This window comes from Podarcis liolepis, assembly GCF_965112155.1.
Source record: "Podarcis liolepis genome assembly, chromosome: 11".
Classification (NCBI taxonomy): domain Eukaryota; kingdom Metazoa; phylum Chordata; class Lepidosauria; order Squamata; family Lacertidae; genus Podarcis; species Podarcis liolepis.
The window spans coordinates 45,129,696-45,153,855 of NC_139565.1; the positions used below are offsets into that span (position 1 = coordinate 45,129,696).

The window sequence follows — 24,160 nt, forward strand, 5'->3', positions numbered from 1 at the left end:
ATTGTTCCGTTTTTCTTTTTTCTGAAGACTGCTGTAGCAGCAGCTGGAAAGCTGATTTGGCAGGCACTCCTGGTAGCTTCTTTCCCTCTTACACACACACACACACACACACACACACACACACACACTTCCACAATGCCTCTTTAATTCACATTGGGGAAAATGTTGATTGCCAGGAGAGGCTGCCAGTGTCAGCTCCTGCTGCTCTTGAGGCCCCTCCCAGTCCTCAATGGTACATGGGTATGAATGGAATCATGAAAAGCATGCTCATTCATAATTCCATGGAAACAGTTCAGAATGAAGATATATTCAGTGAACCCATTTGGTTCAGTTTAGTCATTCATTCTAAACTGAATGCACACCTCTTTTAGGTATCACCTGCTGAGATAGCACTTGTCACATCCCACGTGAAGAAGCTAGGGCTGCTTCACATATAAATGCACATTACTTGATGATTGCAGGACCAAGTCACTACTTGCATGCGGAAATGAGTCATCACAGTTCAAATGCCGCAGCAAGAAAAATGCTCATATCCTCACACATCATCACCAACACAATGTTTTTAAACTATTCAACCATCTATTCAATTGCAAGTCGCCAAGTATTGACTAATCAACTAAGAGCCGGCCTTCTTTGTGGCTGTTTTATTCTGATGGACTTTGAGGAGTTGAATATTTTGAAGGAAAGGGCTTTTAATAGTGCTTTGCCATTTTTTACTATCTGTGTTTTATTAGATGTGTTGTTTTTTTAATTCTATTATGGTTTACTTTTAACTATTACGTTTTGTTTTGTTTTTGTTGTTTTAGCTTTCTGCGATTTATCCATTTGTTTTAATTTTGTAAGCTATACAGTGGTGCCTCGCAAGATGAAATTAATTCGTTCCGCAAGTCTCTTCGTCTTGCGAGTTTTTCGTCTTGCGATGCACGGTTTCCCATAGGAATTTATTGAAAATCAATTAATGCGTTCCTAGGGAAACCGCCTTCAGACCAGGTCCGGGGACAATCTGTCCCCGGACCTCTTCTGAAGGCTGGGGGGGGGACAAGGGCTTTTCTTACCACCCCCAGCATTTTAAAAAACCCCGGGACAGCGGAGGACTTCTCCGCTGTCCGGGCGATCTTAAAATGCTGGCGGGTGGCATTTTAAAATCGCCCCGGACAGTGGAGGACTTCTCCGCTGTCTGGGGCGATTTAAAAGCCCCTGGGAAGGCAGGCAGGGGGGACAAAGACTTTCGCCCCCCGCCCACCTTCAGAAGGTGTTCCCGCCCCCCGCCCCGCTTCGGAACAGCGTTCCGAAGTGGGGCGGCTGGGGCAGGTGTTCGCTGCCGATCCCCAGCATTTTAAAATCTCCCCCTGTCCTGGGGAGATTTTAAAATGCTGGGGGTCGGCAGCGAACGCTTCGCTCCCGCCCGCCAGCATTTTAAGATCGCCCGGGGCGGGGGGGGGAAGGCAGGCGGGGGGAGCAAAGACTTTTGCCCCCCGCCGGCCTTCAGAAGAGGTCCTCTTCTGAAGGCCAGCTGTGGGCGAAAGTCTTTGCTCCCGACCGCCAGCATTTCCCTATGGGCTTTCGTCTTGCGATGCAAGCCCATAGGGAAATTCGTCTTGCGAAGCACCTCCAAAACAGAAAACCCTTTCGTCTTGCGGGTTTTCCGTCTTGCGAGGCATTCGTCTTGCAGGGTACCACTGTATTGAGTCCTGGTTCTGGGAAGAAGACATAATATAAGTAAGTATAAGAAGGAGGAGATATCAAGCGATACAAGTGCCTGCAACAAAATGTTGCGGCAAGATTCTCGTCACTCTGTTTCCTTCCCTTCTCTTCCCTGCCAGTTTGATGTACCCCGCCCAACAGTATTCTGTCAGCATTCTGCAGCCACTGAGTATTCTATGCCTTCAGTGGGCCCCCTTTTTTTGAAATGGGGGGTGAAGGGTGTTCTTATCCCTAAAGGTTTTCCTCCCATTAGGTATTGTCATAGTCTACTTTTCACTATAGTAGGTCTCAGAGCAGGGATAAAATATTGGGAAGCAGATGCATGCAAAATCAGCTTCACAATAAGAAAAGCAAAGATATATGATTAAGGCCTCAGAGATAAATAGAAAATTCTTGGAAGTAATAAATAGGCCTGGGGTAGAATAAGAATATGTGGTAGTAAATATTAAGGATTAGAATACCAACAAAGGAGAAGAGGTTAGTAAATGAAAGGAGTTAATTTTATTAGAAACATGAACTTGGAGAACTGTTATACAGGAGATATAATGAAATTCAGTTAGAGGGAACTTGAGGAAGTCAGTTATCAATGTGATGAGAGCTGGATATTTGAAGAGATATCCTTTTTTTTGTGTGTGTATTTAGTTTGTTGTAGTGTAGTGTGTTTTTCTTTGTTGTGTGTTTTGTTATGTTATTTTTGTGATAAATGTTGAAAATTAATTTTAAAAAATTGAGGAAAAAATAACAAGTGTACTATGCCTTACAAAAAACACACCAATTTCAACAAGCATAACTGCCACCCAAAGAATTCTGGGAACTGTAGCTTGTTGTGAGTGTTGAGAACTGTATTTCTGTGACAGCGCTACAATTCTCAGAGTTCACAGGGGAGAGGGATTGATTGCTAAACCACTCTTCAGAATAGGATCTGAACCAATGGGTTAAAGTGACAAGAAGGGGATTTAGAGTAAACAGGAGGCAAATCTTGGTGCTACAAGCTTGCAGAACATGACTCCTTAATGAAACAAACCTGAAGAGTCCCACACAGTCTTCTCCATCACTGCACCTTCCAGATTTGCAACTCCCTTAAGTCCCCTCCAGTCTTGGACACTTTGCCAGGGAACTTAAGAGTTTGTCCTAAGGTGTTATAGTTACACTATAAGTGATACATTAAATAGACACGCTATTATACTTAAGTTGTGATTTTCATAATGTTTGCTATTCAGATATTTTATATTTTGGCTTATGGGATTTTATATTTCTAACACTGAGAACCACCCCTCTCCCCAGTGACTGTTGGGAAACTGCCAGGGAGATAGTGTCCATCATGAGCCCCCAAGCCGGAGTTCTGGACGATCCATCGGCCTCCCGTAGACAGGCAGATCCAGCAGTTAGCGACACGAAGCCTCTGGAAATTCCTAGCCACATTCCAGGGCTGGGTGTACACTGTTTATCAGCAGAAACACAGCCAAAAGCTTGCACCGCAGAAGAGCATAATTTTCAGACTTTATTAGCGTTTAACAGAACAAAAGAAAACGTGACCGTTCTGTGTCAGCATCTTCGGCCAACTGAGAAAACGAAAGGAATCTCAGCAAGAACATAAACATCCTGTGACTAGGACATGCGCAGACTCTGTTACTCACAAAGCCTGCTCCCTTTAAGGTGGAACGGAAATATCCTAACATCCTCCCCCTTTCCGTGTAACCTGTTGTACCTGTGGTTCACTCAATTGCAACCTTTGTACATAAACCTTATGTTGTTCTTTGTTAACAACCTTAGACAACAGATCAGCAGGAATTTCATTTCCTGCCATGTAGGACACCTGAATCAGTCCTTTCTGAATACACTCTCTTGCACGATGTAGCTTAATCTGCAAGTACTTGGTTCTCTGCTTGCAACTCTCGGAGTTCAGCAAAGCCAAACACGATCTATTGTCTTGATACACTTGTATAGGACATTTCACAGACACCCTGATGTCCTTAAACAGTTGCATCAACCATTCACAATCCATGAGTGAAAATGACAGAGCATTGAGTTCTGCTTCACAGGAACTTAGGCTCACTGTCGTCTGCTTCTTGCACAACCAGTCAAACAGGCAGTGGTTGTACATGTAGCATACTCCAGAAGTGCTTGTACCATCCGTGGTGTCACTTCCAAAACTTGCATCTGCAAAGATTTCAAGACCTCCAGTCTTCTGACTGGTGAACCTCAGCCTGTAGTGCATAGTCCCTTTCAAGTAGCGGGCTATGCGCTTCAGAGCTTTCCAATCCTGAACCGTAGGATTGTTGGCATGTCTGCTAAGCAGATTACAGCTTACAGCTATGTCAGGTCTTGAACATCTGGCAATGAAATTCAGCTTGCCTAGAATGCATCTGTATAGCGTTGTGTCAGAAAACGCTTCAGCAGTACTGTCTACCTGGTAACCTGTCACCATCGGTGTGTCTGCTGGGTTTGCATCAACCAAATTCAACCTGGTTAACACATCAGCAATTTTCTGTGTTTGGTGTACCAGAAAATTACCTGCTTGGTCCTTCTCCACCTGCAGAGAAAGATAGTTGGATACCTCACCAAGATCCTTCATGTCAAAGTGCTCCTTCAGCTGAGCTAGGGTGCTTTGGTAAAAAGCCTGATTCTTCCAAAACATCAGAAGATCATCAACAAAACATAAACAATACAGTTTGTTTTGTCCCTCCTCCTTGACAAACACACATGGATCAGCTTTGCCCTGGTGAAAACCTAGAGAAAGCAATGTCTCAGTGAGTTTTGTGTTCCAACACCTGGCACTCTGCTTGAGACCATATAAGGATTTCCGCAGTTTACAGACCATACCCTTCTGTATCTCCATCCCATCAGGTGGAAGCATGAACAACTGTTCATTCAAAATCCCGTACAAAAAAGCTGTATTAATGTCGTGGTGGGAAACATGCAGTTTCTCCTCCGCAGCGACCTTGAGCATCAGCCGAATGCTCTCATATTTGACTGTGGGAGAGTAGGTCTCGTGGTAATCCTGTCCTGGTACCTGTGAAAAACCTCTGGCAACCAATCTGGCTTTGTGTCTGACTACCTTGCCATTCTGGTCTGTCTTGGCCTTGAAGACCCATTTGCTGCCAACCAGTCTCATTCCTGGGACTACCGGTACCAGTTCCCAAGTTTGGTTCCTGTTCAAGGAATCAACTTCAGCCTTCATGGCATTAAGCCAAGGCTCAGCATCTTTAGAGGTCAACTCCTGAACCTCTTTGAAGCTTGAAGGTTCCCATACCTTCTCTGAGCTACTAAGAACAGCAGTTGCTGTCTTAGCAAACTCATCAGCATACCTCTTTGGAGGTCTGCCCTTGGTCGCCCTTTCAGATCTGCGTACTAGACGCAAGTCTTCTGGACTCATCTCCTCTTTCTTAGGAGAAAAATGACCAATGGTGAACAGTGGTTCTTCCAGTTCATTGTCAGACGCATCAGATGGTCTGACTGAGGCCTTTGCGCTCTGGTAGTCTGCTGTGTCATCACTTTCACTGACATCAGCAGCCGCGCCGCCCACTGAACTGGAATCCGAACTCTGATCATCATCATCCTCATCCTCATCATCCTCATCCTCATCATCAGCAGCTTTCTCATCTTTAGCTGCTTGCTTGACATCACCTCCATCCTCCTCTGGGTAACTCTGGAAAATTCCCACATTTTCCCCCCACTTAGGATTGTACTCAACACTCCTTGTGAACTTAATGGACTTAGAGTCAGTCATCCATACCCTGTATGCACCTTTTTCGTACCCCATGAACAAACCATGTGCCCCACGCTTCCCAAGCTTGTTGGTTTGTTGTGTGCGTACCCACATGTCCGAACCAAAGATTTTCATGTGTTTGGTGTTGGGTTTCTTGCCAAACATCTTCTCATAGGGGGTACAGCCAATGGGTGATGACAATCTGCGATTAACGGTATAAACCAAATTCCCCAGAGCCTCCCCCCAAAACTTATCAGGGAGATTGGCATCATGCAACAAGGTCTTGATTCCTTGCAGCAAAGTTTGATTTGCTCTCTCCGCAAGCCCATTCATCCATGGCGATCTGGGCGTTGACATGTCATGCTGGATTCCCTTCTCAGTCAGGAAAGCTTCAAACTGCTGAGAAGTAAACTCCCCGCCCCGATCAGTAAAAAAACAAGAAATACGTTTACCGTGCACATTTTCCAACCAAGCACAGAATTCCTTAAACTTCGGAAACGCTTGCGATTTCTGTTCGAGCAAATACACATGAATGTACCTGGAAAAAGAATCAATTAGAATCATGAAATACCTTGCTCCTCCTAAAGAGGGCGCAAGTGGCCCAACCAGGTCTGCGTGCACTAGCTGGTAGGGCTTGGAGGCCTGCCTGCTAGACTCCTTGCCTTTTGGAGCAACCTTCACCTTGTTCTCTGCACAAGATACACATTTCATGTGAAATTTACAAGGTTTGATGTTCAAACCTTCAACCACCTCTGGCATCTTGGCCAGTGCCTTCCAAGAGAGGTGACAAAATCTTCGATGTGCATCGTGAATGCAACCTGCATGAAGAACATTGTTAGTTTGTGCAACACAACAAGAATCAGCATTAGATACAACAACAGTGTCATCATAAGTTATATGGAACAAACCATCCATAAACTTTGCATGCAAATAGTCCTCTTTGCCTTTACTGATGACACAGACGCTCCTCTTGAAGGAAATCTGAAAACCACGCCCAGTAAGCTGTGGGACGCTCAACAAGTTGCTCGCCGCTCCTGGAACATATAAGACACCGCTGATGGTTGTGTGCAAACTTGCAAGTTTCACAGTCCCTTCTCCAGCAATTTGCAACGTCCTTCCATCAGCCAGGTGGATCTCACCTTCCTGAGGCTTGAAGGAGATAAAGAGATGCCTGTCCTTGGAGATGTGGCGCGTGCAGCCTGAATCCACAACAAAGTCGCCTTTGGCTGTTGGAGCAGTCTTTACAGCAAGCAAACCCTTGTTTTGCACTGGTGTGGGCTTTTGCAGCTTGCCCCCCTGCTGCTCCTGGCCAGCAGACGTGCCTTTAGCCTTTGGTGAAGCTGTGCCAGCAAGCAAAACCTTGCTTTCCACTGGCGTGGGCTTTTGCAGCTTGCCCCCCTGCTTCTGGTCAGCAGACGTGCCTTTAGCCTTTGGTGAAGCTGTGCCAGTAAACAACGCTTTGTTTTTCCCTGGCGCGGGCTCTTCACCCTCCCTCTGCTCCTGGCCATCTGCAGACGTCTGTTTACCTTTGCCTTTCCGGCCTCTGCAAAGGCGATGGCCTTGGTTCCCATGAGAACCAGAGCTCTCAGCTGCCGACTCCTTGGCTCCCCCTGGAGGCTGGAATGCTGCCTGGGACGACGTGACGGTCAGCTCCCCCTGCAGCTTGCAACTGGTGCCCTCAGCATCCCTGCACTCATTTGCAGTCAAACTCTGGGCTGGGATTATTGGCTTGTGAGCTTCTTTTAAAGCAGACCACATTGCACGTGCAGTGGTGTTGCCAGCCAGCGTCTTAATTTCCTCAAGAGATACGGATAAGACTATTACGTCAATGGCTTTCGAATTCTGGCCTTTCCATCTCTCTGTCAGAGGAACTGGGGGGGGCTCACTCACGACATGCCATACCCCAAACTGACGCAGTAAACTCTCACACCATTTTGCCCAGGGTTCATAATTCTGCCCATCCAACTTAGGACACGGAGCAGTTTCAGAAGCTTGGAAAAATTCCATTTCCAGCTTTTTGCTTTAGCCGTGAGTCTCTCTATGCCTTCAAAGACTCCTTATCTTGGCAGCCATTAATCACGAAGCCTTTCTGGCTCGGCTCCCAGGCCAATTTAGCCTTGCCGGAGTTCAAAGGCTCTTTGCCGAGGTATAACAGAAAAAGCGTCCCTTTGCTTTCGCTCTTCCCCCCTTCATACCTCAAACGCAGTCTGTTGCAGCTTTACTCTCCTGTAGGTGCCGTGAATCTGGGCCCGAAACCTTGTTGTTGGGAAACTGCCAGGGAGATAGTGTCCATCATGAGCCCCCAAGCCGGAGTTCTGGACGATCCATCGGCCTCCCGTAGACAGGCAGATCCAGCAGTTAGCGACACGAAGCCTCTGGAAATTCCTAGCCACATTCCAGGGCTGGGTGTACACTGTTTATCAGCAGAAACACAGCCAAAAGCTTGCACCGCAGAAGAGCATAATTTTCAGACTTTATTAGCGTTTAACAGAACAAAAGAAAACGTGACCGTTCTGTGTCAGCATCTTCGGCCAACTGAGAAAACGAAAGGAATCTCAGCAAGAACATAAACATCCTGTGACTAGGACATGCGCAGACTCTGTTACTCACAAAGCCTGCTCCCTTTAAGGTGGAACGGAAATATCCTAACAGTGACATCTACAAAAAATGCTACCTGGGCAATAAAAACCCCCAGCATGATCTCTACCACCCATCCATTCTACAGCAGGAGGGAAGCAAGGCCAATAAATCTTCCAGAAGCCATGGCCCTGTCTCTTTCAGTTTTTGTAAAACTCACCAGCTGTTCAGAAGTCCCAGTCCAACTGTTTGGAAGAAGCACAATTTTTACTGAGATTGTGCAGGAAGCAAATCTATTTTATGGAGCGCCTCTGAAAAACCGCTTACAGACACACAATAGAAGCAATAAACAGCAATAGAGCGGCATATTAAAAATGAAATATCCGTCCTTTCATTACAGCCCAATCCTATGTTGCCAGCTTTAACAGTTCTGTCACAAGCAGAGTTCCCTGCAACTATGACTGAAATAGCATCCTATGCTAGGGAAATGGAGCAAGATCAATGGAATCTTTTTGTTTTATCTCTTGCCATTTGAACACCTGTCCTTCTTCTGCTTCCCCTGGAAAGGATCCCAAAGGTAATCTAGTCTTAAGTGTTTCCCTACGCAGGAAATATACTGTTACAGCATCCTTGGCATGTGGCCATTCAGTCTCTGCTTCAGAACCTGATGTCTACCAATGACCAACTACCCATGGCAGGGACTCGCTCTGTGGAGAAAGAACTGGAGGCAAAGGAGATGGCAATGGATGGCAATAATGAAGCTAAATGCCCTCTCACTGATCTGCAGGAATGAAATGGAAGAGGCCTGGATGGAATGAAAAGAGTTTGTTCCCTCCTTTTGCAGACCAGGGAAAGGAACAACAACAACAACTTCTTATTTCTACCCCACCCATCTGGTTGGGTTTCCCAACAGAATATTAAAAACACAATAAAACACCAAACGTTAAAAACTTCCCTAAACAGGACTGCCTTCAGATGTCTTCTAAAAGTCAGATAGTTGTTTATTTCCTTGACATCTGATGGGAGGGCATTCCACAGGGCAGGTGCCAAGAAGGCCCTCTGCCTGGTTCCCTGTAACCTCACTTCGCAGGGAGGGAACTGCCAGAAGGCCCTCGGAGTTGGACCTCAGTGTCCGGGCAGAACGATGGGGGTGGAGACGCTCCTTCAGGTGTACTGGGCCGAGGCTGGAGGAAGCTGGAAGGGACTGGACAAACATCAACAAGCCTTCATAGGCTTATTTATTCATGTATTTATGTATATCCCATTACACAGACTTTAAAATATCCATAAGTAACATGCACCATAAAGCTACCCCATTGATACCACACAGCGATTAAAGCCCATGGAATACCAAGATGGGGCCTCACATATTTCATCAGGGAGTGCATTCCAAAACACCAGTGCTCTCTGTGAAAAAGCCCACCTCCATGTGACCACAATATGATAATCATCAGGCCATGGCAAGGCTCATCGGGTTCCAACTGTTGGTTGCAATGGTCTTACCAGGCAATGATGTGAGCTCCTTCCATCTACAGCATCACAGTGGGTCCCAAGCTTATGTATGCCATTTTGGGCTGTATCACCTGAGGGTCTCTGTAGTCCTAGAATGTGGTGATACAGCATTTTAAGACACATACAACATGACTGACAAAGAGCCAAGGAAGCTGATGATGTCCCCATAGCACCACACAGTTCTGCCAAGCAGCAGATTATGCCAGAATTGTCCATAGACAAGGAGGCATGATGTTTTTTGTTTTTGTTTTATTGCGTATATTTTGTGTTCTCATTTTGTATATTTATGTTCTGATGCGCCCTGTCATTGGCTGTATACAAATTTAATTAATTAATATTTTTTAAAAAAAAAATAATGATAGGGATGGCATTTCAATTCCAGTTTACAAGAAATGTGGCTCGATCATACCAAGTCATTAGACCTACAGCCAAATTAATGTTTTGCCATCCTGGAAAGTGCATTCTTGGCTTGTTCCCGTCTTGCTTTGGTGCTATGAATCACCTTGAAGAATATATTTCAGTGTGCAGCACACCAAAGGAAAATGAAAAACCGTCTGCGGTTGGGAGGTTGCAGGAGGGAATATTCAGACAGGCAATAGTAGCCAGAAATGAAAAGAGGAATAAATTACAGCCAGATAAAATGGGAAAGACCTATGAAATATAGACTTTTTGCCTCTTGGGTGCCAACATTGGTAGTGACTACAGGAAGGCATCCCAGGGCATGAATTTCTCTCTGAGGACAGACCTCCTATCTTTCTTTAAACTATTTTTTTAATTTGCTCAGTGACCAGTCGCTTTGCCCTAAATCCATCTCTGCCATCTATTATGGATACTTTAGTTGAGATTCTTGCATGGACTAGCTGACCCTCAGGGCCCCTGTGGCGATCACACAGGGTCCCCGGACATTTGACGGTCTATTGATCCCTGTGCCACCACTGTGCCCGCTTTCCCGCTGCCACCAACCCGTTACTCTCGGGTACACACTGAGTCCAGACAGTTGTTTAAATTGAACCAAATGAACAAGTTTATTTTATAAGTATTAACAAGTTTATGGTTTCTCAGATAATATTCTGGTCAGTTTCTTAACTTTAGCTTCTTTACTGGCCTATACCTTCCTAATACCTTCTGACTGATCTTAACTTTTTGACTGACTCCTCTTAACAGATTCTCTCACTCTCTCACATCAGACTGGCCCAACCCACAGACTTATCCTCTCTGTCCCTTCTCTAACCCCAGACTGACTACTTAACAACTCTAACTCTAACTCTAACTCCTCCCCTTGGGTTTCTATTGGTTAGTCATTTTACAATTAGTTAACCCTTTCTTTATGAACCCCGTATGATGTCACATACCTAGGAGGGAAAATGCCACAGCCCCTTCCAATTCTACAATTCTTTGCTTCTATGATGTCTTCCCTGCCTTTGGTGCCTTTGAGTGATACATATTGTTGATTTACACTGTAAGAAAGATGACCATTTTCAAGAGAGCTCATCTCAAAATATATTTGCATATTTTGAGCTAGGTAATTTTCAGTTGTGAGCCAGACATGATTAAGCAGTAATTCAATTCCTGTTTTGAAGCAAACACTCCAGTCATCCAGCCTTTGACAGATTTGGAATTTTGACAGTAAGGTGGAGAACCTTCTTGGAGGGTGCTGTGATTTTCTACAGTGACTCATATTTTATGGAGACGTCATTCCATGGCAGGTGACCCACGCGGTTGCATTCTTATCATGCTCCTTTTCCACCAGCAGGGTCACTTCATAGCTCAGTGAACCGTTCTGATCTGAGAGAGAGAGAGAGAGACCCAACACATTTGTACTAGGAAGAGATTTTCCATAGTCCAGTGGTCAAAAGACTGATTGGATCTGTTTGGATGCCTGTCATGGCACATTATGTGATTCTGCAGCCTAGTGCTTCCATGCTGCCCAACTCCACATCACACATCAACTTCAAGCAAAAGCCATATGGAAACAGCAAATCAAGGGTAATCTAAGGCCCAGGACTCAATTTTGTTGTGTGGATTTGGAGGGTAGGGTAGGGTATCATTTATTATTTATCCTTCCTCTTACTCACTTGTGTGAGTTGAATGTCTAGTTAGCAGAGTTTAAAATTACCATCCCTTTGCAGAATCAAATGTGGGGACAAGGTTGCTTAACCTTATTAATCATTATCCAGGATGCTTTAGCAGACCAGATCTCTCCCCTTTTTGTGTGGCTTGAATGTACCATACAAAGCCATTTCCATTGCACCACCCACTTTTGCCTCTGGCCCCACCTACCTTGCCCTTTGACCTCAGAAGGTTGCCCATAAGATAGCATGGTCCTCATTCTGAAAAGGGTCCCACACTGCCATGGTAAATCCAGATGAAGTCGTGTGTGGACTCTGCAAAAAATTGCATGCCTGAGCAGCACTGAGTTCACGATAAATTGCCATGTGGAAGAACCCCCAAACAAGACTGTCTGTAGACTATTCCAATATTTCAAGGTCATTATCTCGTTCCATGTGTTTTGTGCCTCCTTATAAGCCTGTATGATCTGTCAGCAGCTGGTGTTATATTCTCAAGCAAAGAAAAAGTTGTGACAACTTGTTCACATCCCTTGCATCTGACACTGGCTTCAGCTCTTGACAAGGCAGGGAATCTGTGAGTGTTGGTGTGAAGAAGAGACAAGGGTGGTTGGCAGAAAAAGTAAACTCTTTTCACCCAATTTCTCTGTCTAGTGTTATTGTACATCACCAATTTTATTCTGAAAATTAGAAGTCGGGAGAGAAGATCTGGATGACCTTGGAAATGCTCTGCTGGGAAATGAGCAATCCATAAAATTCCTTCCTCTTTTGTACATGCATTTCTGTCTAAAGTATCCTTGCGCCTCTGTGCTTGCATCCTGCTTTTGGGCTTCCCATAGGCATCTGGTTGGCCAATGTGAGAAGAAGATGCCTGTGGCTTGATTCAGCAAGATGCTTCTCAGGTTCCCATGTTCTATGGTAAGGAAAGCATCTTCCCAAGACAATACTTAACAAGAAAGTCAAAAGTTGTTCATAATTCCACATAGCTTTGGACTGTTGCCTTGGTCACGCTCTGCAGCTTGTTAGAACTTTATTTCTGGCTTTCAAACTGGAAGATTGAGCTTTTAAAATATATATCTACAGGGACTGTGCGGATGACATAAATCATCTGAATAGCCAGCCAATTGACCAACAACTAATGGCAATTGCAATGCACTCACTGGGAATATAGCAAAACAGCACTGTCACATTTGTAATGTAAATATGACCTAGATTAAGTGTTTGAGTGTCATTTAATTCTAAGGGACCCAAATGGTCTTGCTTTATTATTTATTATTTTTTTAACCTATCTCATTAATCAATCACACTAGACCTGGAAATCTTTCTACTGAAGGGCAGGTATATATTGTGAAGTAAATCAGTCAATAAATAAATAGACCAGTAATGAGCCTTTGTGAAGTGCACTGCTCTTAGTATCCTGCAACCCCTTTCTTTCCATTTTAGAGATAAGGAGTGATGAGCAGGTTAACATGGCCAGACTTGTAGTAAGTAGGCTAAGATTATGATATGGACCTCCAGCCTTATCCAGTGGACCACTGTGGCTTAGAAATGCAGCTCATCCCAGTACTTTAAGCCATTCTTTGCACTAAGTAATGACACCAAAATATACTCGGAGTTGAGTGAATTTCATGCTCTTTATTCAGCTCATAGTAGCAATGAATGAAACTTTCCCCCAAATGTCTAGCTATATATACATTATGTACACAATGGGCTAATTCTGGGCTTCTCCTGTGAGCCAATCAGGTTGTGGATTCACTTCCACCTGGAGCTGGATTGGGTGGCTCCTGCGGGCCAATCAGACTGCTGCATTCTGGATCCTGTTGTTCTAGGATTCAGCTCAGTACATAACAGACACTAAGGTGGTTCAGATGAAGGAAAATCCTCCACACAGAGCAGCACCACTGGACACAGTGGTATGGACAAAGTACACTGGGTCAGTGCATCTGGCTGTTAACCAGAAGACTGGTGGTTCAAGCCCCACCAGGGACGGCTGTGAGCAAGGTTCCTACATTGCAGTGGGTTGGACTAGCTGACCCTTCGTGCACCAACTCTACAGTTCTATGGCTTTGTAGTGTCCGCTTGCAGAAAGGGGATAGACACATTTTTCTTTTCTTTTTTGCATCTGGATATGACAGGCCAGATGCTATTTCCTCCACATAGTTATGCCCTCAGAGATGTTCTGGATGGTGAACCTTCTAAGTACTGAGTCAGCTCCCAGACAGTGGGGCTGCTATTTCCAAAGAGCAAATTTACTCTACGATCATCTCTGCTGCACCAATGATTCCTGTAGTCCAGTACCTAAAGTCTGCTGCTACTTCCCACTGCCATAACCAATTATCACATCAATAAAACACAAACCTCGGTGATTTCTCCTGTGACTGAGCCAGGCAGCTTAGCTGTCTTAACTTACTCTACTCTTAGAATTATTATGAATTTTACTCATCCATACTTCAACTCTTCTGCAAGTATTTCACAGGAAATAAGAAGGTGCAATCAAAGTGAATCTCCTGCTGGGACTACTCCAGTTAACGGGCCAGGATGGCTGATAATAAAGTTTACCTGGCTTTCCAGGACATATAGGAAATGTAGGAGAAATCCAGGCTGGCTTGGAAAGAATTTGGAGATTTATAATTCAATACCTGTGTTGGATCCTTTATATGACATGTTGCTGTCTGGATTTTAATAGCCTATGTGGTTTTATTGTTCTTACTGGGCTGAATATTGATAGCTACTAGGGTTAGCGCTGATTCTCGTTGACCATTTTCTTATTTTATTTATTTATTTCATAAAAGTTACACAGCGCTTGATTGTAAAAAATAAAGAAAGATTTATAGCCGTACTTTAAAACACAGAGAAGTTAAAATGCTAAAACAGATTAACATTCTAAGCTTCAGGATAGGTTTGTCCAAAAAGGAATGTTTTAGCAGGCGCCAAAAAAGATTAGAGTGAAGGTCCCTGCTTCATCTTGATTGGCAAGGAGTTCTGAAGTGTAGGTGCAGCCACATTAAGTGACCAAGTCCTTACAAATGTGGAACAGGTATTATGTGGCACCTGTAGTTGTGACAATTCCACCAATTGAAGCAGTCAAGTGGGCACATGTGGGGTAAGATGATCTTCGAGGTAAACTGATTTAAAGTTGTTAAGGGCTTTATGAAGGTAAAGGACCTCTGGACGGTTAAGTCCAGTCAAAGACTTTCAGGCTGAGGAAGCCGGCGTTTGTCCACAGACAGCTTTCTGGGTCATGTAGCCAGCATGACTAAACCGCTTCTGGCACAACGGAACACTGTGACGGAAGCCAGAGCACATGGAAATGCCATTTACCTTCCCGCCACAGCGGTACCTATTTATCTACTTGCACTGGTGTGCTTTCGAACTGCTAGTTTGTCAGGAGCTGGGCAGAGCAACGGGAGCTCACTTCGTCACAGGGATTTGAACTGCTGGCCTTCTGATCAGCAAGCCCAAGAGGCTCAGTGGTTTCAACCACATTGCCACCCATGTCCCACTAAGGGCTTTATATACTCATAATAAGACATTGAACTCAGTCCAGTAGCCAATCAGCAGCCAGTACAGATCTCTTAGTGCAGGTGTTATATGCTGACAACAAGGCCTTGCTCTTGTTGGCAGTTGTGCTGCAGCATTCTGCACTAACAGCAGCTTCCGGATTAATGACAGGTTGCGCTGATCTCCCTTGTTCTACCATTCCACTGAATCAAAATGCATGCTCTCTACCTATGTTTCTGGACTGGCATAATGATCAGCTGTCTTTCTCCAGCTGTTCTTCCTCATGGTGCAAAGGAAGTGATAAGTACCATTCAGTGGCTCAAGTTCAGGCTGGTGTGTCCAAGCAGGGATCTTGATAGGAAGCTTTATGTGCACCTGAAAATCAAACACTGTGAAGCAAAGACATCATGAAGAGGCATCAACAGTCACACTGGCTGTGCATTGTTCTTCCTAGACACACAAAAGGACCAGAAGGTCAACCACTCCAAATCCTGTAGTGAGACAGGATTTTAAAAAAATATATCCACAGACATCTAAAAAACAGACTTCCATGGTTGTTTGCCAAAACTAGAGCCCCAAAGCAAGCCAAGAGTAGGTGGCTTTTTATTAATACTGTAGAGCTAAAAACTCCTGGAACATCTAGGTGTGGACAGGCTTGGATGAGTAATTGGTTTGATGAAGTATCCCTCATTTTTCTTTCCTCCTTATGCCAAAACTGGCCCATTCATTTCAAGCAAGCAAAACATAGCACAAACCACAGGATCTCTTCATCCAGCAGGTATTAATGTCTGGGTAGGAGGCTCACCCTAGCTGCCTGCCTTTTCTGCCTGACTTGGATTATAGAAACAGAGGCAGCATTTTGCCAAACATCTGGCAGCTGACAAAATATAGCTGATGGGCTGTGTTAACCTTGGTGGGTTACAAGTTTGCAAACTGTTCTACTGTCAAACAGACCCTACTATTAGGATCCTTCTCCCAATACTCAGCTGGATTCCATTTCCTTGCAATTTCTACCCTTCTGCCTTTGGAGAAACAGAGGAGAAGTCTTCATACAACAAGAGGCCACTGTGAGATGCTGCAGTGATGGCTGGTTGAATGTGCCTCATGTGCTGGGAAGATATGGGCAACTGCAGCTTCTCTATGTATGTACTGTACATGAAACAGCAGAACAGATTGGGAGTGCAGGGATGTGCTAAAATAGACCTGAGGTCTAACTCAGTATAAGACAACTTCCCATGTTGTTCCTATGTCCTGCACTGAATGTGTTTTGTGTGCATGTGCGCTGTCATTTTATGAGAGGGGCGAGACTTAAGCACTTGTTGTAAATAAACTCATAAATGAACCCCCTTCCCCGGAAAGATCCGGCTTTTGCGATAGGGGACAGGAACGCTTGCTGGGAACTGGCTGTGCGCGCGCGACGCTTGATGCGACCTCATCTAACCTCATCCCAAGCAGGCGAGTGCTCATCAGCGCACCAACGTCGTCTAACGTCCCTCGCTGCGGACAAACCGGGGAAGTGAAATGCTTAATGAACTGCTGGTTCCGGGGGGAGGGCGCCCGGTTGCTACAAACGGCACCGAGCGGACGCCCCGTCTGCGAGGCGAAACCCCCAGCTGGCTATCATCTCCATGCCTGCGCAACCTCGGAAGCCGTCCTTCGTGCTAAAGGCACCGGGACCGAGGAGCGATCGTGGAAGGCAAATCTGTGCAAGCGAAGCCAGCTTGGGAGCCCCGGTCCCTTTCTTTGGGTAGCGGCGATGTGAGGAGGAAACGCTGGCTCAGGCCAGCTGCCTAACGGCGCGCTCCATCCTCCCTCCCTCCTTCCCTCCTCCCGGGCTCGTCCGGGTCGCTCAATGTCAAGCGAAGGGAAGCGGGCCCAGGCGCGCCGCTGCGGTCGGCAGAGGGCGCTCGAAGGGAGCCTGCCGCCCGCCCGCCCGCTGCCTCTGGCTCGGCCCTCCTCCCCTCTCCCGTCGGTCCCCTTGCCACGCGAGGCGCGCCAGAAGGGGCTGAGGAGCCGCTGAAGGGCGGGCAGCAGTCGCAGCAGCCGCCGCCGCCGCCGCTGCAAGACGGAGCCGGCTCGCCTGGCCGGCGCTGCCTCCCTCGCTCGCTCTCCCGCGCCACCTCCCTTCCTCCGCCTCCCGGCCGCTCGCTGGGCAGAGGCATGGAGGGCAGCAAGCCCGGCTCGTCGCCCGGCAGCCGCGACGACGGCAGCCCCAGCGCCAACGCCTGCTTCCAGGGCAAGGCGGCGGCGGACAAGGCGCTGGGCAGCCCGGGAGCCGGCGGCGGCGGCGGCAGCCTCAAGGACCATGGCAACTCGGTGTGCTTCAAAGTGGACGGCGGAAGCGGCGGCGGCGGCGGAGAGGAGCCGGCGGTGGGCTTCGACGATGCCGACGCTGCCGGGCGCCAATACGGCTTCATGCAGCGCCAGTTCACCTCCATGCTGCAGCCCGGGGTCAACAAATTCTCCCTCCGCATGTTCGGCAGCCAGAAGGCGGTGGAGAAGGAGCAGGAAAGGGTTAAAACTGCAGGCTTCTGGATCATCCACCCCTACAGCGATTTCAGGTGAGGGGCGAGCGGGGTCGTCTGGGGTTGTTTTCTGGGGTGGGTCGGGGAATCGATTTTTCTGTTGGTCACGGTGCGCGCGCGCGCGCAAAAACCGGGGCATGTGTCAGCTCTGCCTCCCCAAAGATCAGCTTGTGCTGCTTGGGCATTTTGAGTGTCTGTGATGCTCTGGTGCCCAATTTTGATGCCAGTCCCTGAAGTGGGTAGCCGAAGTTGAACCCTCTGGAAGAAATAAATATTCCTATCTCCTCTGTCTGTCTCCACTCAACCTGCCTCAACAGAAGCTCAGAGTTCTGAAGAATGACAATTTTCCTGAGCTTGATGCCCTCCAACCTATTTCCTCTGCCCGCCCCCTTTGCAAAGTCTTTGTTGGTGTTCAGGAAAAAAACATGCCAAATGCTAGCATGGGGAGCATTGAAGAGGCTCTGCCCACAGAGCTTTGAAAGTGCTCACACATATGCGTAGAAGCCCAGGTTGGCTTCTTGTTTCATTGGTAACATTGCTCAGAAGTAAGTTCCACTCCACTCAGGTGCGCTGTGCACAAGATTGTAACCTTAGACTTCCCCCAAGTTCTTGGAACCTCAGGGTCCCACAACCCTCCATTTTTGGAAGGACAGTGAGCCAGTGGCCTTCCAGAAGTTGTTGGGCGACTATCGGCCATCCTGGGTGCGGCTGATTGGCGCTGGAGTCCAACAATGGCTGGAGGACTGGAGGTCCCTCACTCCTAGACTAGACTTTCTTTCCATCGGCTGTACTGAACACCATGAAATAACTCACCCCCAACTTGTTTCCACTGAACTCTCGTCTATATAGAAGAAACACAAATGCTACTTACTGCCCAACTTCCAGTCTTGCCCAGGTGACATGTCACTGACCTTCAGAGATGGAGGTTAGATTATTTTCCATTTGCACTTAAAGACAACTCTCACATCCCTTTTCCAGGTGGAAGATATAAGGGAGCCCTCCCCTCCCAGGATGCTGCAAGTTTCATGGGGCACTTTTTGGCATTCCAGTAAAATGGAGCTTTGCACAGGGAAAAAATATATATATAACTTTGGCAAGCCAAGCATGTGAAATGTGGCTTGATTCTCTCCCCCTGGTCCCTAATTTAGGGAGTATAATTTTTGAATCTGCAAAGGAAAAGGTAATCGTTTTGGCTATCTTGGAAGAACTGCGTGGAAACTGGGGCAGGATAAACTAAAATTGAGGAATACCGTTTTCACTCAAACCCAGAAACTGCAAACATCTAAAATACGTACCTTCCTATTTTAAATATCCAAAGTCATGGTGACTTATTCCCTATCAAGCTGTCCCAGGAGAATAAACACCCTTTGCTTCATTTAAAAAATCCTTGTATGGTGCTGGCTACGGGAACAGTGCAACTGACCTTGACTAATGTCCTGTGCAGATGTTCTTCTCTATACATCGTTGGGGCAGGGGAGAAGATTGTAATCTTGTCAACTGGCTCTGCCTCCTTGGCACACCCAACGTGTTGCATTTATTGTCTCTGAACGGTGTATGCATGATTTTTGCAAATGGGGCCTATATGTTTAAGTCTCTATGTGGCTATTCTGTCCATTGTGTGGACTAGAGTTGTGTCAAGGGGGTAGGGTCATCTGGCACAATCTCCATCTACCCCTTCTATATTCAGGGAATAATGCATTCACAAGGCTTTAGGTTCTTTTATTAAAACTTTGGTTCCTTCATGCCTCAGTCTGTCTTAGTGCTGTATGTCAGAAAAAGACAAGAAAACGAGCAAATCAGAAAGACAAAAGACAGAGAGAAATAGGACGCTTTCTCTCTCTCTCTCTCTCTCTCTCTCTGTGTGTGTGTGTGTGTGTGTGTGCTGCCCTTAAAATGAAAGCTTTTATGTCTTGAGTCATGGTATATCCATGGGAAGTTTAAAAACACAAACATGTAAGATTCGGGCTCTTAGTTAAAATTTGCACTGCTTGTTATTGTCGCTCAGTCTGATATGCGTGTGAAAGCTTTTTTGTCTGACAACTGCACATTTTTAGCTCTCTTCCCAGATACTTTTGGAAAGGCTGTGCTATTAGCTTGATAAAAAAGCAGGAACCTGAAAAAAAAAGGATTACATGGATTGAGGGCAACTGGGATTTTGCTTAATGATTTTTGGCCAGAGTGGGGTTTGTCCTTATTAATTTACCTGGTGCTTGAAAGTCATCCAGAACGCGATATCTCCTTGAGCTATACTATTTTGTGCTGGAGGGATGCATGTGGGGAGAAATAGCATTAACTAGTAGAATTTATGCACCATCCTTAACTGGGAGCTATCCAGGGTATTGAATAATAATGCATCTGGAAATCCCAGCTTTAACCTTGGAATCTGTGTCCTTGTCATTTCCAGAGTATACATCATGTCTGCTCCCATATATCCTGTAGCAGATGTAGTTTTCCCTTCTCATGTGTGTAAAAGAGGATGTCATAAGGGAGAAAGCAGTGTTAAGTTTCATTGACCTTCTGAGACAGACCATTCATAGTTGGCTTGGAACAGTCTTCATATTCATGAGATCTGTCAGGTAGATGAAAAAGAATCAGTTGTGCCTTGCGTGAGATAGATTGCAGGAAGCGTAGAATGAGATGGGCATGAAGGCCATTTAAATCTGAAAAAGGATAGCTACACACAATATAATAGAAAAATGCATCTCCGAAGATTGTTGTATCGCTTTATTCAAATGTATATAGTTTTACACAAGATGCTAATACAATTAACCATTGCATATTGTTTACTAATTGCAAGGTGTCATATGTTTAGGTCATGAATTTCCATACAAACATTGTGTATACTCAGAGCACCATGGCATCTTAACATACTAAGGGATTGTTTGCTTTGGAATCCTTTCATGTAAAATGTATTTGTAATAAATATTGAGTTGCTTACAGATGCTGTGAAAAAATGCTCCTCTATAGGACCAAGCATCTCGTGGTAAATATATATATATATATATATATATATATATATATATATATATATATATGAATTTGTGGAGGTGATGTGAGAAAGTGGTGTCTAGTAAACAGTCCTTGCTTGAGCTTTACCAGTTGGTGGTAATTCAGTGCCTGTCTCTACTAATCTATGATAGTGCTGGCATTTTAATATATACTAGTCAGTTCAGCTGTCCTTACATATTATTATTATTATTATTATCATCATCATCCCAGGGTGCTTCACAACAGAAAAATACACAATGAGAATACAAAATACATAATAAAAGAAAAAGAAAAAGAAGCAAATTTGAGGGGAAAGCTTATTTATGGCCTGTGCTTTGCAGAAACAATGGATACATAGTGTATTGGCATGCTTAAGAAATTAAGGAAATCAGTACGTCCTGGTGATTGTGGACAGAGACAAATGGCCACAAAATACTATTCCAATGAGCTGCCTTACCTCTGGGAGTCTCACTGAAAAAATGGAAGTGAGCAATTATGCGGAGAGATTCTAAGGGCTGAACTATGGTTTTCATTCTGGCATGCTATTTTGAAAGTGTGTGTGTGTGTGTAGTGTTGTCGGTTGTGAATGCTATGTATGTGTATGCTAAAATGATCAGCGTTTACTGTCATGAAAATGGAATCGGTACCCAGTCATGTTCCTGATCAAGCCAGCACATCTGTGTGGTGGTTGTTGCTGCTGATCCCCCCTTCCCTTCCCATCCTTATAAGGTCCCAAAGTGAGCTCCAACAGCATAAAAATACAAGATTAAATTAAATTTGAACAATTTACAGTCAATTGAATAGGGTGGGTCAGGTGTCAAAGGCCAGGGTATAGACTTTATGTCACCACACGTATATCTTGATGGTGGCACCATGTATTTTGCATGTGTACAAAAAGGAACTGGAGTATGAAATAGTTCTGCCCTTGCAATTATTTGGAATCTGCTCTGGGCTGGCAACAATGAACTATTCAAGAAAATGAATGAATGGGAACACACAGTGAAACAACAAGTTTGGCATTGTACTTAACCTGCTCAACACTTCAGAACTGAGCACTGTCAGGAACCTGGGTCCATCTTGCAGACCCAACACTATGGAGCTTTTTGAGAACCACTTTTTTATTTGTGAATGAATCTTTTGGTATGTAGTTCCATTGACAGTTCTTGTGTCTCATATAGGCACGAAGCAACTGTGTTTGGATATAGCCTTAGTCTTCATACTAGCAAAGTTACCTTCATGCATAATCGCCAGATTAAATTTCTACACTTACTATAGAATGTAAATCAACCTGGATGCTATGTTTATGAACTAAATGAATTTTGATAGAAATGAAATGAGTTGTGCTGATGATACATACTGTGCTGAATAAAATCAGGTCCAGATCAATCTACGTCCCCTGTCTGTATTCTTCCAGCTTTCCTGCCAACCTGGTTTTGATCCACCTGAAGCTCCATCTTGCTGGGATGTCATTGCCAGTGCTAGAAGGTTGATGGGACCTGCGTATGGGTTTAATAGGGCTTCTTAGGAAATGCATAGTTTTGAGTCTGAGAGATGAATGGTGAGAGAGCAAGGTTGTATCTGGATGAGGGCAACAATATGTCTGTCTGTGAAGGGTGGAAATTTCCATGGGTTCCTTGAAGTGGCCTACTTGTGCATTTAAAATTGGGAATGTGGCTTCCTAAGAAAGACGTTCCTACACCTAATAGGCACTGGTATTATTCATGCACATGAGAAAGGATATATTGCAAAGAATAGAATGTGATCTTCGCATATCTTTGGACATTAACTGGGCTTGCAGAAAGGAGGATGTGTGGCTAATTCATGCTTCCTCTTTCCATGTTTCCATGCAAGGGTGTGAAGTGGTAACATGCATATCTTCCCTAAGCTAAATGTGTACCTGGACTTGCACAGATCCTCATGGGAGAGATGCATGACTTGTGACCTCAGATGTTACCTGGGAGGAGTGGATATAGCATAGACTTTTTGTTCCCCTCCATAGCCACAGACTTCCATCGTATCATTTGGTTTCATTATACAGTGTTAGAAACTCAGATACATGAGCTAGGCGCCAAATGGCTCTCTAAACCAGGATTACAGTTGCCAAACAGAATGTCTAGTTGCCATTATGGGGTTAGCTCAAAATTCATATTTTTCAATACTTGGTTATTGAATTTCGTTATGATTGTACAGATAAAATATCATAGGTAGAATTCTACACAATGTGTTGTGAGTATGTGAAAACAGTCAAGATCCAATGATCCCCAGGCATGTACCTCCAGATGGTGGAGACTACAGATGCCATAATGGTGTTTGGGCATCTTCACTGGTTTCATATAATATTTGAAATAACTAGCTCTGCCCCCCTGAAATTTGATGAATGCTGATTCATAAAACCTTGCAACTCATTTTGCTGTTAATACAGATTTGCTCTATTGTGGGGTATTTCTCCTGGACACTCCGTTAGTAACTCTTAAGTGAAACCACCCATTCCATCTTGTTCGGGTCCTCTTAATTGGTGGGCGCAACCCAACGAATTGCACCTACAGGAGCAAATCTATGTGCCACATATCTCAGTGGAAGATAACTGTATAAGAAGCACTGAGTCCCATTGAAACCAAGACAATTTAAGAAAGACCTGGTGTGTGCCATGCATTTATTCCCTCTCAGATGCAAATCTTGCAACACTTCATTGTTCAGGCTGAACCATGGTTAATGTTAAACACCTTGCATCAGTGCTAATCCATGGCCAATGCTTTCCAGAGCTGGCTTCTTAATCAGGTTGGGGAAGCATCTGTTTTGCATGCAGAAGATTCCAGGTAGGGCTGGGAATGTCCCTCCTAAAAAAAAAAAAAAATCCTGGAGAGCTGTTGCAGTGAGAGTCAACAATAGCTAGCTAGATGTAGAAGGCAGCTTCCTCTGTTCCACTGCTCTCCCCAGAGCCTGAAACAGCTGAGTACTCCCTCCATCTGAGCCCTGAGCAGCAGAGGCTTGCGTTGAGCTGGTGACCAGGCATGCAGGCCTGCTTCATTTGTTTCCATCAGCATAACATCCCCTGCTGTATGCGTTAGAAGTGATCCTGCTCCTGAAGAAGATGGTTAAGCGAGGGGCTGGTGGAAAGCTCATGCTACTTCATTTACCAGCTCAATCCAAGCATCAACTCATCATCTTAGGGCTGAGCCTCCTGACCACAGAGCAAGCAAACTGGTATTTAATTCATCTGCTCCTGGCTATCGCTCTCTGGGCTGGCAAATGGGATGAGGAAGAAGAAGAAGGAGCCATGAGTAGGATGAGGATGTGGAAGAAACATAGAAAATAGGGCCTATATGTGAGGGTTCCTTTTTGTGGGAGACAGTAGGAGGTGTGCCTGTGCACTGCGGGGTGTTTGGCTTCATGTGTGACAATTCACAGGGGGCTGTTTTCAGGAGAGGGAGGCAGTATTGTGAGAATGGAGTAGAGCAGAGGAACAAATGTTCCTTCTGTAGCCCCTGCCCCACCCCATTTCCAGCAAGTTTCCACTTGCTAAATTATTAGCAATTGGAAGGAGAGTGGAACCACAAAATAGTAAGAGAAAACCAAAA

The 24,160-nt window shown here is 45.2% G+C and overlaps 1 protein-coding gene across 1 annotated transcript in view; it reads left to right on the forward strand.

Annotated features, from left to right (window-relative positions):
• The first annotated feature begins 17,037 nt into the window (after window positions 1-17,037).
• HCN1 (hyperpolarization activated cyclic nucleotide gated potassium channel 1) overlaps window positions 17,038-24,160 on the forward strand; it is a 182,826-nt gene continuing 175,703 nt past the window's right edge. Inside the window, exon 1 of the mRNA XM_083465833.1 lies at window positions 17,038-17,630. Coding sequence (XP_083321959.1) covers window positions 17,230-17,630 — 401 coding nt within the window. The 5' untranslated portion in view covers window positions 17,038-17,229. The remainder of the gene's footprint in view (window positions 17,631-24,160) is intronic.